The 15,865-nt window shown below is 42.4% G+C and overlaps 1 protein-coding gene across 5 annotated transcripts in view; it reads right to left on the reverse strand.

The window, feature by feature from the left end:
- The window catches only part of st3gal3b (ST3 beta-galactoside alpha-2,3-sialyltransferase 3b), a 32,920-nt gene extending 17,055 nt beyond the window's left edge, over positions 1 to 15,865 (reverse strand). The window contains exons 1-7 of one of the 5 annotated variants that reach the window (XM_053884162.1): positions 15,584 to 15,864; positions 12,782 to 12,929; positions 7,162 to 7,224; positions 6,716 to 6,757; positions 5,749 to 5,791; positions 4,899 to 4,991; positions 1,653 to 1,747 (exon numbers count right to left, since the gene is read on the reverse strand). In XM_053884162.1, coding sequence (XP_053740137.1) covers positions 1,653 to 1,747; positions 4,899 to 4,991; positions 5,749 to 5,791; positions 6,716 to 6,757; positions 7,162 to 7,224; positions 12,782 to 12,917 — 472 coding nt within the window. In that variant the 5' untranslated portion in view covers positions 12,918 to 12,929; positions 15,584 to 15,864. Of the gene's footprint in view, positions 1 to 1,652; positions 1,748 to 4,898; positions 4,992 to 5,748; positions 5,792 to 6,715; positions 6,758 to 7,161; positions 7,225 to 12,781; positions 12,930 to 14,619; positions 14,773 to 15,583 lie in introns of those variants that run through there. The other 4 variants (XM_053884163.1, XM_053884164.1, XM_053884165.1 and 1 more) reach the window with 4 other exon arrangements.

The raw sequence follows: 15,865 nt of genomic DNA on the forward strand, positions 1-15,865 counted from the left end.
AGAGCATAGCCTAAACAATATAAAACACTGAGCAGTGAGAGAATGGTATTGGTCTGAGGCCCATACTGGGACAGTCAATGTCACGGTGAAAGAAATGAATAATGAGTTCATGATGAACAATCAGCTATAATAGACAAAGCACTGACCTCGCTTCAAAAAAGTCAGCGACTCTACTGACCTGTTAATGCTGTTAAATGAATCATGAAATTGCCCCGACCACCAAAGTCATTAGAATAAAACAGTTTAAAAAATGACAAAGCAAGTTAAATAAATGATTCTGCACTAGACACGGAATCATCTTCTACACATTAGCAGTTACATAAATATACTCAGTAGGAAGGAGGAAAGGCCAAAGGTATTTTGGGTCTACATAACAAAAGACTGCAGCGATACGATAAGGTCTTATCGCTGTAAAAATGTTCCAGATTTCCAGTTCTTTGTTGCATTCTATTCAAGATCCACACGTCTCATCTCTCCACATGAGTACCACTCAAAGGAAAATACACTGCCGTCATAGTCTGCGGCCAAAACAGAGAGCAGGTGTTGTAATCCAACGAGGAGAAGTCTTTTGATAGTCTCGGTGACAATACGTGTGTCAGCGTGGGCATGAGGGCAAGAGAACTTTCCACAGCACAAAGGTGGCCTTCTCTGTGCGAGCAAGTATAGGAAAATGTGAGAGGACAGGTCACTGGAGCCAGCTAAATGTTATCTCTGCCTGCACTCGTGTTGTGTTCTGGCTTTGGTATCCCAAGTGCTGGAGTGTGGCGAGATCACAGAGTAAGTATGAGCTGTATGGGCGAGAGTACGATGAGGACGTGACGCTCTTGAGGATTGGTGGTGAGGCATGGAATTGTGGGTACATTTACAGCATCCATTTACCGGGGGAATACCAAGGATTTTACCAAAAAGTATCATTTAATTTCAGCAGCTTTCGTCAAAAATTTGTTTGGTTCGAGAACACAAGCGCGTGTCTTCACCTGTGACCGCAGAATGAGTGTTTAAAAACTACACAACTCGAAACACACAACTCCTATTCAAAACTTGTCTTTGCAAAGTAAAAGTGGGTCTCTTGGGTCAAAATGAAGTAAAACAATCTGACATCAATGAAGAATAATCTCGCAAAATTAAGAATAACAAACTCCAGGAAGACTCTTCCTGACAACAACGAAGGATGATAAGACAAGAGATCAAACAAGACACAGATGAAACAACTGAGTGGAGACGATCTTGAGCCTCGAAGTGACATCAGCGATCACACAGGTAGATACAGGACCTCAGGGGAGAAGAATTCTCATCTTATTTGGAACTGCCATCCATACATCACTCTTCAATTCATCTCAGATTTTTTTTGGAATAACTGAAATACCAAATGAGGTTGCCCGAATAATTGTAATTTATTTAGTTTAATGTATTGTATTATTATTATTATTTACATTAATTGTCAAAGAGAATTAGATTATATTATTAAATGTTTTATTATTAAATGTTACTTCAGTGAATGAGAGAAAACTGAATCTACAAAGTGTGCCAAGGCAAAATCCAGCCAACCTTAGGTATGACTACAGTTGTTTTATTAGCTTTACTGTATTTGCCCGATGACCGATGAAAAGAAAGAATCATTTTTTCAGTGGTGAATGAAGGTTGTGTCTTACCTTGAGTTTTCAAACCAAATGGAGGCATGTAATTGCTGACTTTTGCAAAACGTCTGTAGTTCAGATCCAGAAACATGGGCACTTCATGGACAAACCTTCAGTGGACACAGGGAGACAAACATTTAAAAGAACATTTCATTCATTCCCAACAGCACTCCCTCCCCATCCTGTTCATCTTTGTGTGTTTCCCGCCATGATTAATTGAGGTTCTAAAATCAAAGAAGCCATTTCCTCTCTGTCAGGGATACGTGACACTTTAGAATAGATGAGTGTTTTCATGACCTGCAGTCGAGGTGTAGTGACACAGGAAAAAGAGATGAGTACATGTAAACGTCTTTTTTTTTCTGAGGTGATTATTCAAACTCGCATCAAATCAACACCCCTCGAGAAACAACTTGGAAGTTGTGCGGTCATTCGGAAACATTTCGCTGCGCCCACATTCCTTCGTCACCCGACCAACAATAACAAATGTTTGTGAAAATACAATTTCCTGTCCGGATTAAATTCTTTAATTGAAAATAATTTTTCCTTTCATTTGTAACACATTTATATTTTCCTACAGAGAATAACAATCCCATAATATATATAACAACATGATTTTAATGCGATTTGTCTACAGGTTTAGTGACTGATTTATTTATCCCAGCAGAATTGTACTTACTTAGTTACAAGTGAAATACATATTCTGAAAGTTACTTGATGACCTTTGGGGGAGAAAAAAAAAAATCACAGCTATCATTGTGATTTTATCCATTTTCCCGGGTTGTATTATGCCGCATCTTTCTTGCTCTACATTTTCCACATCATTTCTCTTCTATGACGTTTGCAAGTTTGGATGTACTCATGCCACTAGTTTTATTTTCTAAATGATGCTGCTATCTTCATGTCTGACTTCATTGTTAAGTGTTAAAGTCCATTTAAGACAGTGCTTGATGGGTAAGGAACATACACCTGTGTATGTCAGTGGAATGAATGAAAATACCAAGACCAAGTAACAGCAGTGACTGAAGTGAGTTGCAGACATCCTCCTGCCAGAGCAAAACAGATAGAAGACAACTTGCGGGCAAGAACCACCTTTGTCTCTGTTCATAAGGATCACCAGCCAGCACATCGTAAGAGGGAGCACCGGTTATTCCACACATACCAGTGGCTGCTTCCTTTAACAAACTGTAGATCACTGTTCTTCCAGCCAAAACACATAGCAAGCAGAGACTTCTTAGACCGTGGCATGAAGACACTCAAGTATGATCCAGCTCCTTTGGTTTCTCGGCAGGAATCCTTGTTCCCATAATACATCCCTGGGTTCACTTGAAGTATGTGGGGCTCTGTTGTACAATGACCAAACATGGCCGACATTATTGGGAGGCTTTCCGGTGAGCTGCAAGCTTATTCTGAACCACCTTAATCTGTCTGTGATACCCTCATTGTCCCGCACAGCTAAAACATACAGGCAGCAGATAAGCAACCTCCTCTCATGCTTCAGGCAGACACAGCCAAAATAAATGACAATTCGTTGAACCCGTGACTTCTGAGGCCATGAGCATCTATAAATAACCCGGGCCCATTGGAAGTCACTGAGCCTTGACCAGCAGTCAGTCACTGACAATCTAACAAAGCCAAGAGACAGGGGCTGCTTGTTGTTAAGAAAATGTGAGCGCCCCCAAAACTGCCAAGAGGCCAGGATGCATTGTGCTCATTTCCTTGACTAGATCCATCTCTCACTGGCAATATTTTCATAACCGTGCCTCCTCAAGTTCGCTGCCAACAACTGATTAAGTGCTGCAATACAAACAGTTTTTGGTAAGAGAAGAGGCGACGGGGGTGTGGAAAACAAATTGGACTCTGCCGGGTCAAGGCATCGGAGACGACAAACTTTTAGGAAGCAGAGGATGATTAGAGGGAGAGGCGCAGCACCTCTCTGCCAGAGGTTAAGTAGGGAGGCTTAGGGAGGCCGTCACACCAATTTACAAGCTAATTCATTGCGCATATATATATATAAATATATATATATCTTGTCGATAGTTCATGAAGGAGTGGAAGCTGGTAGCAATCAATGCGATCCCTATGGGGGTCCCTGTCGCGCACAGCTTTGATCGGACACGTGCAGCTAGTTAGAGGAAGCCGTGACCCAGGAGGACACTTCAGACGGATTAAAGGAAAAGAACTACTTTGTCTTGGGCACTAAGATTACACAGCTTGTCTGATGCTGCCATCTGCAGAATAACAAATAGGAAAGTGACGATTTCATTATTGCATTGTATAAAGAAATTGCTTAGACTGAGGCTGATTCTCGAATTGAACCTGTGTATATGTTGAGGCACTAGGCCGATGAAGACTCTGGGAATTGTTCGAATGCATAAACAAAGGCGATGACTTTGCTATAAACTGGCAGCACATATACAGAAAAAAATCTTTCAAGAAGCCACTGGCTTCCAGTGTATACAGTAAGACACACAGGATGAATATTATTATATTATTGACACAATTGCCTTTCACAATTTTACACATCCTTAGAGTTTTTTTTTTTTGTTTTGTTTTTTTTTTTTAACAATTGAGGATGTGTGAATGTGTTTGTCGCTTCGGGTCGGCACCATAAATCTAGAATAAAGGCTCATTCTGAGCCAAAATTAAGAAACTAATTTTAAGAAAGGATTAATGGCACTCAGTGACAGAAAAGCAAAATGCCACGTGCAATTTGATGAAAAGAACTTCCTCCAAGAAACTGCCTTCCAAGAACACTTCCCGTACAATGTCCTACAGATCAAGACAAGCTGAGTGCCAACAACAGATCAGACAATCCAAAGAGCCTATGACAACACTGATTCAGTGTGTGTGTGATAGTTAACACAATCATTGTGATGAGTCATGGAATGCTGGACAGGAAGTTGCTTGGTTGCGTTGACAGAGAAAGACTGTGAGACTCAAGGATTTGACAGCAGAGAGATGAGAGACCTTGTACTGCGATGATAAATGGTTCTTTTGTGCAGCTGGCGGATCACAAGGATGTAGTTCTGTGGCGGATGATAGAAACATGATTGAAACTTTAACCGGAATGCGGGGGATTCTCTGTCCTTGGTTCAAAACCCTTTGGGCAAACTGTGACATCATGAGTCTTGGCATGCTTGAGTCCTTCATTTCTTGATGTGTGAAAAATTGAGTGGCTTTTTGCATCCCAGACTGATATTTAGATCAACTTTCCAGATGTTTCGTGCACATTTTTCAATGTGACGTGCAGACCATCCTTACTTGGGGTAGATGACGCCCATCTTGGCTGCGGTGTATCCGGGTTTGCACGCTCCTTCGGTGAGGTTGCTATACTTGTACGCCAGCTCCTGTGGTCTACAGAACAAACAGAAAAAAAGTCATTAGACAACCCAACACCACACAATCTTAAATCTAAGCCAACTTGAGTGTGACCTGTAAAGCAGCTGGGCCTTGAACAAATAATCACTTAAACTGGAGCCTCCGATTACCAGCACAATCATAAATAACTCGATCCATGTCGAGGAGCTAGCCCAAATAAACAGGTCGAGGCCCAATTGGCCTCAGAAGCAGCTTGACCGAGGTTTGTGTAGAACCTGCTGCAACATTAAATCAGTCCATTTTCCCCGTCTGATTTATGACACATAGAATACGTTAAGTTGTAAACTAAAATTAGATAAATCAGCAGTGTTTGGGGGATATCTTTTCTTCATTTATTTAAAAGCAGAGTGAGATGAATAACATGAAGACGGTTTACATTTCGGAGTCCCTGCATTGATCAAACAGAGGGCTTAGAATAAGCATCCAGTGAAAACAGCTGTAAAACACCTTCAAACTGATGGACTTCAAGAGTCATGGAGGGGAGACTGAATGAAGAGTGTAAAACAGAGGTGGGCAGAGTTGGAAGGGACTGCAGAGGAGTGAATACGATTCCTAAATCAAAAGTATACTCTACATACAAGTGGCTTTGAACATCAAAGGTTGGCATAAACTTGTGTGGGTTTCAGGCAACAACAAGTCTTTGAAAACAATTGTTCAAATTTCATATTTAAGATTGCTTTGTTTCAGATTAACACATTTAAAGAGTAAAAAAAAAAAGTTTGTTTTTACTCACAATTTCGTGTCCAGCTGCAGCAGGAAGCCCTGTTTGTCAAACACTACAGGGGAAACACAGAGAAGACATTGTCAGTCTGTCTATGGAAAATGTACTTTCCAATTCATAAATGCTGTCAACTACAAGCCCTTTGCTGTAGTTGCGACCGTGAGCCCATCTAACAACGAAGCATCAGCATCAGAGTCAGAAGAAAAACAAGCAAAGTTAGCCAGCCAAATAAATCTGTTTAACTTAAAATGGAAAAGAAGTTAGAGATCACCTATGGACAGGGCTTGCCAGTAGGTGTCTGGAGAAGCTCTGGGAAAACGCAATTTAAAAGGACAAGTCAGCACAGATTATGTAAGAAGAGAGTGTGGAGTATGGTTGCGTTGTCTTGTGGTCAGTGACATGGTTTCTGTTAGGAGGCGGGGAACTAGTAGAGGAGACTAGTGAAGTGTAGGGAAAGCTTGTTATTGTTCCGTAAGTTGTGGATCTTGTCTTCACAGGGAAACTGTGGGAGAGAAGGTATAGAAGAAAATATGCTGCAGGACGCGGGTCAAAGTACTGTCCTGGAGTGTGAGGCGTTTCTCCAAGCAGCCAGGAGGAGTCAGTGTGGGGCTGTGTTATCATGTGGCGGAGAAGCATTAGGCAGGCCCAAGTCCAAGTAACAGCAGAGGGGCGTTTAAGTGGCAGGATCCCAGCAAAAACAAACGTCAACACAGAAGAACTGCAGCATACTTTGAAGGCAAATTAAGGAGTACCAGGCAAGGCCAGAAGAGGGCAGAGTTGCACAACAAATCGAGCTCGAGGGCGCCCACGGCAGGACTTCCTCTACAAGAATTCCGTGAGGATCAGCCAAGTGTTACTGAAGGGTTAATAACCACGGTTAGCTGGAATACATTTTTCAGCCGGGTTACATCAAGTCTTATTAGTCTGACTGGTGGAAGGAAGAGGGACAACAGGGCTGGGAAGGGGGTGCGCCGTGTACCTTCGACTAAACTCTGTCCCTCGATGGCATTCGTTTCCAACTCTGAAAAACAAAAGTGCTGGTTAGCACCATTTGATGCCAACCGACTGGAAGCCGACTGCAAATGTCAGACGCCAGAGAAGTAAGAAGGGAAAGAGACTTTAGTAGCAGAAATCCATCAAGGCAAAATCACACCACTTATTCTCAGACAAAAGCCCAGTGAAGTGGAAAAATTACCCATTGAAAGCTCCCGGTTGCACGGTATGACAGCAGTTTGATGTAGAACTGAAAAAGCACGCATGGTAATTAAAAAAAAAAAAATGAAAGGCAGATGAAAGTTAAAGCCAAGGCCGCTGCTGTTGAGGTAGCAGAAAATATACACTGAGTGGAGAATAAACCCAGGATTAAAATCACCAATACAGTTCACCCAGCAGCAGCAAGGACAGGCAGAGTCTAAGAGCCTCTACCTGCAATTGGTTTCACTTCATTCCCCTTTTTCAGGACAGGGGTTGTCAGTTCCGCATCAATCTCTGAAAACAAAAGTTGTTGAGAGACTGAACATACATCATTTCTAGATTGCAGCGGAAGCAACTGTGTGCCCAAAAAAAAAAAACGTTTCAGCCTCAGCAAACACAGACCACAGCTACAAACACAGCACACAAATCAAAAGCAGACAGAGAACGGCGAAAATCAACAACATCAAAGAGCCACCCCTAATCCTCCATCACTATTCCTAAAACCAAAAGAAAAGGATTAGTCATCAAAAACCTGCCCCACAACGACCTCGTAGTCTTGCATTAATCACACATGACTCGGCTGTAATTGCCCAACATCTTGACTTAGCATTACCGAAATAAAAAGCTTTTAGCGACCTCTTTTCGACAGTTCATGTGATTCATCGACCATTCTCCTGTGAGCCATCACTGCTTTATACTTGAAACTTATCTTCCACACTGAGCCTAAAACTGTGCTCTGTCATTTTCACCGGTTCTTCATTCTCCATCCTCCAGATAGACATTTAAAGAGCATATTTTCACTGACTGACGTAAACTCGCAGATTACCAGAAATCTTACTTTCACTTTCACATTTCCACCAAACTGACTGAGAGGAGCCAGATGCTGGTGAATGTCTATATGCCTATGTATGTGTAGTACTTGGCTGCGATGTTTCTTCTAATTGGTACACAGGCTGTGTCCCATTTCTCACCTCATTTTTGACCCTAACACTTGGTTTTGCGTGTTCACGTGTAAGTGTAGTGTGTCCCAATCCTCCTAAAGACAGACGGCACTCGCCATTCACCACCTGAAATGATCCCTTCAAACTGAGGGAGCTCCGGAGCTGACTTGAAACCAAGTGGGAATATGAGGTGTGGATAGATTTCCAGGATACCAAAGTACTTTATTTTAAAACAATGCTGAACAGGACAACAGGGACATTTAGTAACAAGGACTACTCTACTCTTCTGTTTGTTCACTTTCTTTCTTACCACCGGTTAGTGACCCAAATTGTCCACCGTGTCCGACAACATGAACAATACAACATGTATGTACAACAGTATGTTTTTATTTCTTCTTAACAAACAACAGTTGGCTACATCCAGGCTAACAATAGCATCATCATGCCTCCAACAGATCTATCAGCACAACATAGCAGCTTCGGCTGCCCATTTCTTCTCCGTTGGTTCACCAAACCAAGTGAGATTATCAGCGCCGATGCATGAGGAACGTCTCCAACACTGGATATTCAGGAAACAAAACACAACACAGCAGCCAATGACACGTCACACGTCTTTACGCGTGACATCATGAAGTGTTGTGCCAATTGTTAGGGACGTGAATCATTTCTCTTCACCATCGAGGGCACTTCATAGTGAAAACCAAGTGCTAGTGTTAGGGTGAGAAATGGGACACAGCCACAATCATGGCCCTAAAATCATTCTGAATGAAACTAAGAATGCAAGAACCTCTTTGGAGCAACGTGATTGGTTGACTCAAACCTGCCCCAGTAAGTTATTTCACAAGGCCCAGAAGAGCCCTGTTATTTCAACACTAATTTAAATGAGCACCAAAAACTGCATCACCAACTGCGACCCATGAAACTCAAAGTTTAAGCTTTAACAGGCCTTCCTGAGCTACAGGGTGGGAAAATGCCCTCTTGGCTTGGTGTACATGAAAGGCCAACCAGTAAAAAGAGTAGCAGTAGAAACACGGACGGCAAGTCAGATGGGGCAATACTCATTTGCCTACCCTTGGTCTTAGCAACATGGTATAATACAGGGGGAAAAACTGTGAGACTTGATAGCCAAGCAAAAGCTAACAGACAGGTTTTCCGCACTGATCAAATTCCCTAAATTAAGTAACCATGTTGCTCCAGACACTCTAGCTGTGCATGACCGATGACTCGAGGTCGAGGAGCAATGCGATCCCTCGTGTCAAAAAGCAAAGCAATGCGTCAGCGCATGGACGCTACCTAAACAACTTGGGGGCCTCTGCTACCTGAGTCTCCAAAGGTGTCTCAAGTGGCCACTTGTGATCAGATCTCATTTCTTTCCACCACCCTCAATTGTTGTCAGAGCCATTTGATACTCGGGGCGTCTAGGGCAAATCATGACGAAGACAGGTGCTGTTAGCCCCATTAAAGAGCTAACTTCGTAGCACAGGCATTTGAGGAAAAACGAGAAACATTATTGATCGGCAGGGAGGAAGTGACACGGCAAGAAGGAGCGCAAGCCAATGATAATCAAATGTCATGTAATTTCTGTGGCAAGTGCCCATCCCCATTCTCTGGTAACAGTAATCTGAACCCAGTATGACAGTCTGGTGCAAACATGATCATCGCCTCAACAAACGCTTGTTTTGTCCAGCTATCTTGTCGAACAGACATTCAGTATGACAAAAGGGTGTCCATTTACATCATGTAATAAATCCTTCACTATAACACAGCCAACAATAAGTGGGGTGAAATGAGGCAAACACAAGCTGCAGTTGCAAAGAGACGCTGTCGGACCACCCAAAACTGCGAGAGAAGTCATATGTGGAGCCCTGGATTGAATCTTTTTTTTCTGCTACTGGGACCACTCCGTAGGTAAAAAGGAGGGAACAAAGACACCTCGAGATTCTGACGCCCCTTTGCTTGGTTACTCTTTGAAGAGGTCAAACTGTCTCTGATTACTGGAGGGGGGTTGAACAGAGGTGAAAAAGAGCAACTTTTGATGTAGCCGGGTGCTGCGGGACCTCTATTGTATCCAAAGGTGGGGGGAGGAGGTGCAGGAGGGGTGTCAACATCTATGTCTGCAGCCAAATCTAGTTAACTCAGCCAGCTCCTGAAGCCCATCCACTGCTTCTTTGGTCAGCACCACAGGTCTATCTCTATTACGCCATGCCATGTGAAACGGCACGACTGGCACGCCGCTGTTAAGAATGCTGTTTGAAAGTGAAATCTGGGCCGCCACATTTGATTTAATGTTCAGCACACTATGCAAAAAGGTCATGCTCTATAAAGCTGTTTGAAATCAAGAAATGAGGAGCAAGAACATATTGGGGAAAAAAAATAAGACTCTGTAGTGGTTAAAAAGAAGGCAGACGTCAGAGGGCACATACATTTGAAATTAGATTTCTTTTTCCTCATTCTTTTTCAGCCAGAATCATGTGACCAATATGCAACAGAAAAACAGATTTTAGAGGGAAAAAAACATTCCCCAGTGTGACTTCATATTGGTAAACACAGCTAGCCACAGCTTGCAGTTACCTAGATATTTATAAACAATTCTAACACGTATCAAACAACTGCACTTAGCCAAAGCTGTAGTGACATAAAAACACCACCTACACTAGTTCAGGGGCATTTGACCAGAGTCTCACAGCTGCTTAAACAAAAAAGACTGGAAATCTCCTTTGACGGAATAAACCCAGGAGGTAAGTAAGCCTGATTTATTAATGAAACAGAGACTTAACAAGGAAAATGGGAACGCAGTCCTAACCTTTCGGATGTAATGGCCATCTGGAGTTCAGCTCCTGTCACAGCTCATCTTTTTTAACTAAGATAAATTATCAGAGCGAGAGCCAGATTAACTCAGAGGAAGGCTTGTCAGAGTGTACGTTCAGCTGGAATGTATACCACCAGGAAAGACAAGATGATTGCCAAGCATCACGCCATGAACATGCGCAAGACTCAGATATGACACAGCCCCCCTAAATGATCCATTTGTGTTCAGCACTTTAGGTCAAGAATAGGGAATAAAGATTATCCACGTTTGATCCTCTTACAGAGACAGCAAAGCTCAGCCGCCCAAAGCTCAGAGTCGGGCAGATTCAACATGTTTCCCTTTTACCTTTGACCTTCTTCAAGCAAAACATCTGGCACCATGGTGCTGCAGGAAGTCTCACTGAAACTTTCCATTTGCATCTTTTTCTCGATCAACCAGCTGGTGTGACAACTTCATGAACAAGAAGAGATGCATGAGCTCGATCTAATGATCACGAACTCGGCGATGCAACTCAATCATAAAGAGGAAGCCGAGCGTATTGTGGAATAACAAATGAAGACCTGCCATGAAGCAAAATGATAGTGGGTTAGTTATGGACGAATGGTCACATCAAAGAAGGAAATGACCTAAAATTCATAAGTTGATGATCATGAGATGAATGAAAATGAAATGCCACATTTACTACATTAAAGTATGTAAATCCAATCTCAAGCTACACAGTTGGCGCAACAAGAGGACAAGAATATCACCCTATTGTTGAACCATTCCAATCCCTGAGGTTGAGATTAAAAAGGTTTGTAGAGGAGAAACATGTCCTGGGTCATAGCAACTAACTTTATAATTCACATGTGTGTTATTGCACCGCTCTTATCTCCATTTATTTTCCAGGAAGACATGTTCAAGGCTAAAATCAACTCAGTGATCAGGACATAAAATTACTCTTGCCGCTTGATCAACTGGGCATTAAACATGAACACCAGATAAGGCACTGCCAATAACCCCGAAGTGGCCACTTCCTCCCAGATTTTACAATGATGCTGAACCCGGACATCATGTCGGCGAGTAATAAAGCTTTAAATCACCATCGCAACCAACCTGATTTGACTGCCACTGGTGACTTTATTAAATGGTTGAGGCTGTGTGACCAACAAGAGAACCTGCCTCTGATGCCGAAATGGTGAACTTATAAAATACTTTATATTTAAACATATTTTAAAGTTGATGATTAGCTGTAGAAGAAGGGAGGTCAAAAAATGTCATTTAATTCTCAAAATAGGAAGGTAAAGAGGAAGAAAAGTCCAATAAACCAGAGAACTTTCCCCTTGAAAAGCAGCAGACGGATCAATAGATGAGGCAAAGTGCAGAACTGGGCACAGTAATTTCAAATATTTGCAGTCTGACTAAAATAAAGTTAAAGATACAACGCAGTTTTACAGAGAAAAAACTTCCTACTATTCTTAACTTTCCTAGAAGCTATAGAAAACTTATTGCAACACCAGTGAAGCAATTTAACAGTTCTAAATAACACAGGAAGCAGTTGCATCGCAACCACCAGAGCTGAAAGTGGTTGGTGCTATACACAACATGGAACTGCTGAGCGTTGAAGTATAAACAGCAGTAGTGATAAAAAATAATATTGGACGAAATAATAAAAACAAGCATCAAATAAACAACACATCTATAGAAAATATTATGGCACATGCTTCAAATGACACACAGATATGAATTATTTCAATTTTCTAAGTTATTAAAATACTATTATCTTTTAGCAAACTTGCCCAAACAATTAAAAAACTGAATTGACGGCCTTTTCCATCACCTGAAGAAGGTAGACGACATTAATTCACAGGAACTGTAATTCTGCAAAAGCTCATTAGCATTTTAAGCTCATTAGCGCACACTTCTTTTCTATCCATTTTTTCCCCCTGAGACCTGTCAACTGTAACAAGTGCATTACTGCAGCCATAATGAAAAAAAAGAAACATAAAACAAGGCACAGAGGCAGTGAGCACAAAGTGGCGTGAAGCACAACAGCCACAAAAAGCCATTTCAAAAAAACAAAACAAATGTCGCTCATGAGTCACATTCACGTGAGACTTACGAGGCTTCTGACCCCACACGTGTTGGTGCAGCATCCCGGACGAGTAGTAAATGAAGCCCAGCACCAGCATGGGACAGAGGACAAACAGCAGCTTGTGTGTGGGCTTCATGGTCTTCAATCGTTTACATGGCCCCATTCAGCTCATCATCTGAAACCAGAGAATGATGGTGAGATGTTATCTTCAAGAACATTTCCATTCCTGCTGGAACCATCACAAGGACACATCAGAGTTTTACTAAATAAAGGCAGCAAACGTTTTAGGTAAGAATTACACGTGAAATGGATCAGAGAAAAATCAAATTCATTGTTTTGTTCACACAAAACCTGCAGTGGATGGCCATGACTAAACACTAAAAAATATAGGTTCAGTGGCTGAGGCACTTTCTCATTGTGTATGGTGGACTGAAGCTGCTTGGCAGAGGTTTGCGCTCCCTCAGTGCTTTTATAGTTTTATACAGCAGTTTGCTGTCATCATTGCTTAAAGCAAGGCTGCATAAGATAATGACTTCTTTCAATATTTTCTGTGATGATTGGCTTCAAGCCACATGTCATAAGTCGCCACGTTTGCCTATCTAGCAGTTAGAAAGCCAAATGCAAACAGCGACAGGTGGATCTCAGGTCAATTAAGCAACTGAAGCAGCAGAATCCAGCACATCCAAATGACTCACATGGCAGTGATGTGACCTGTCAACTGCAATTTGACGTGCACGTTCTTACTAGTCTGTATTTGACTTGTTGTTATACATGAACATGAGGCTCACCCACAATACAACCAAAATACTCAGCTCATCTCAGCTGCTGTTCTGAGAGCAGCGCTGTGTGTATTCAAGATCTAATTATTCAAAATGTTGAGAGAACTGTACAAACAAGGAAACCAGAAAGTCAGGTTCAGTCAATCATATGATTATTGTAAGAAATTACATACGGTCTGTGCTTTTAGAGTAACTTAAGCATGCAAGTGCTTGTTCACCTAATATATTCCCTAAAACAGTTACTTTTGAGCTCAGCTATCAGGAAGCCACACCCTCGCTGTTAGAGGAAGAGTGCCAAAGAACTGCAACTCCAACAGCTAACATTATGTTCCACTTTATTGCGTTCGGCAACACCACTGCCTTCTGTCTCTTCAAAGAAAGACAGCTGTCATCTAAGCTGTCAGGAGACAAGACACTTGATCTCTGACTACTGGCAGCAAACAGCATCTGAAAGCTGCCTTGAACAAATCTCTATAAACTCTTTAAAAGAGGTGCTGTCCAGCGCTGTGTTAGCTATTGAGCAAGGCTCTACTCAGGGACTCTCTTGTTTGTTTTCATTGAACCAAATAAAAGTGACCTGCGCTGCACTATGCTTTACGCTTCAAACATACGGACAGTGCAATTGGTGATGGGGAGAGCTTGTTTTAGATTTGAGATTGACTCGAGTGAAAGGCTTAACCAAACATGATGTGCATATACATTTCCTGTGCCACATACATACAGTGGCAGAGGAGGAGAGCGGCACGTGAAATGAGTTCGTAACCACAGGCTTCATGAAAACAGAAGTGAGAAGCAGACTGTGATGTCACGACCTAAGAGACGGACATACTGGACTGACTTTGAGAACGGCAGTGATGCCATTTCTTTAGATGAAGAAGTTGGTATTGAAACCAGCCTTAGTGTAACACATACCATAACTAAACCACAATAAAACCAGGGTGCAGCTTGATAAGTCACAAATCTCTCGCGATCACGCAGCATTAAGTGTCAAATACAACACGCATCATAAAAGTTGACACAATAACATGTTCTTAAACGCAATTTTTTTTTTTTAAATATATAACAACAAGATGAGCGGAACACTACCTCAGCCCGTGGAAGTTTTAGAAGTTTGTGCGACGGATACAAATGGCTTTGGAGGCAGACCTTTGTCATGTTCATGCAATGGATTTTGTTCAAGAAATTTCCTTTGAAGATGCAACTCATTCTGATAGGAACCAAGTCCAAGCCTCTAACAATCACCTCACATCAAAGCAGTGCTGAGCTAAGAAGCAAAGGATTTAAGGACATTGAAGACACATTTAACATGGGGGAAAAAAGTATTGCTAGGCGGGAAACCACTATATTTTTCTCAAAAGCGACAGCAAACTATATTAACAATACAGTTAAGTCACCAAAGGTGCCTCAGATCTAAGCTGGAAAAGAGTGGTAATACACTTAGAGCTGAGAGTTACCGAGCAGTGGTATGAATGAATCAACTGAATAAAGTCACATTTTTTTATATTAAGTCAACTCTCAGCCGGGTCACTTCATGACGCAACCCCCCATGTGTAAAGCAATATTAGCATTAAACTTATAGCAACAAGCAAAACAAACATAACGGGACTTTTACTGTCCAAAGCAGACAATGAACACCATAAAAGCGACAGACGACGGCACCTGGGGTTTGGTGATGTGGCGGCACTGGCGACACTGTCGTGTATAACCAAACCCAACAAAATATGAATGTTGCAGCCAAACTATGGTGTTAGCTACGGTTAGCCGCTTGCTATGCTAACAGCGCTGCGTTGGCACAGAGGGAAATTCGCCTGGATCCTAACCGAGGGCCCGAGACGGCACATCACTGAACACCTAAAACACACGCGAGAAATAATGTGTGTTCTGTACTGTGAAATGTTGCGTGTACACAGCTCGAGGGCAACCATTTCAATCTCCACTTTTGGAGCACCGGTTTGCCAAAACCCCCTACGTTGTGGAAGTAAAACACGGCGCAGTCCAAAACGTCTCCTTGGCAGTAAAGAGTGAAAGATCGGCTGCTAGTAAACATTACCTTCTCTCTTCAGCGGTCCTGGCGTTTCTCAGTTTAAAGAGAAAAGTGGTGCGTAAAACGACACGCTTCCCTCCGCAGCCATCGTGAGAAATTCCGAGATATTAATGTTGCCTTCCCCCTCTGTCTCTCCGGACTTCAGAACGCCTCTTCCCACAGACTCGGAGAGCGAGCGGTCCTCCTCAGACCTGCGGTTTCCAGTGTCTCCGCAGCTCGAGTGTGCATCCAGACCGACCGTCGAGAGACGCCCCCTCCACCATCGCCACCTCCATCATCCTCGCCACC

The sequence above is a fragment of the Synchiropus splendidus genome, chromosome 13, assembly GCF_027744825.2.
Source record: "Synchiropus splendidus isolate RoL2022-P1 chromosome 13, RoL_Sspl_1.0, whole genome shotgun sequence".
NCBI lineage: Eukaryota > Metazoa > Chordata > Actinopteri > Syngnathiformes > Callionymidae > Synchiropus > Synchiropus splendidus.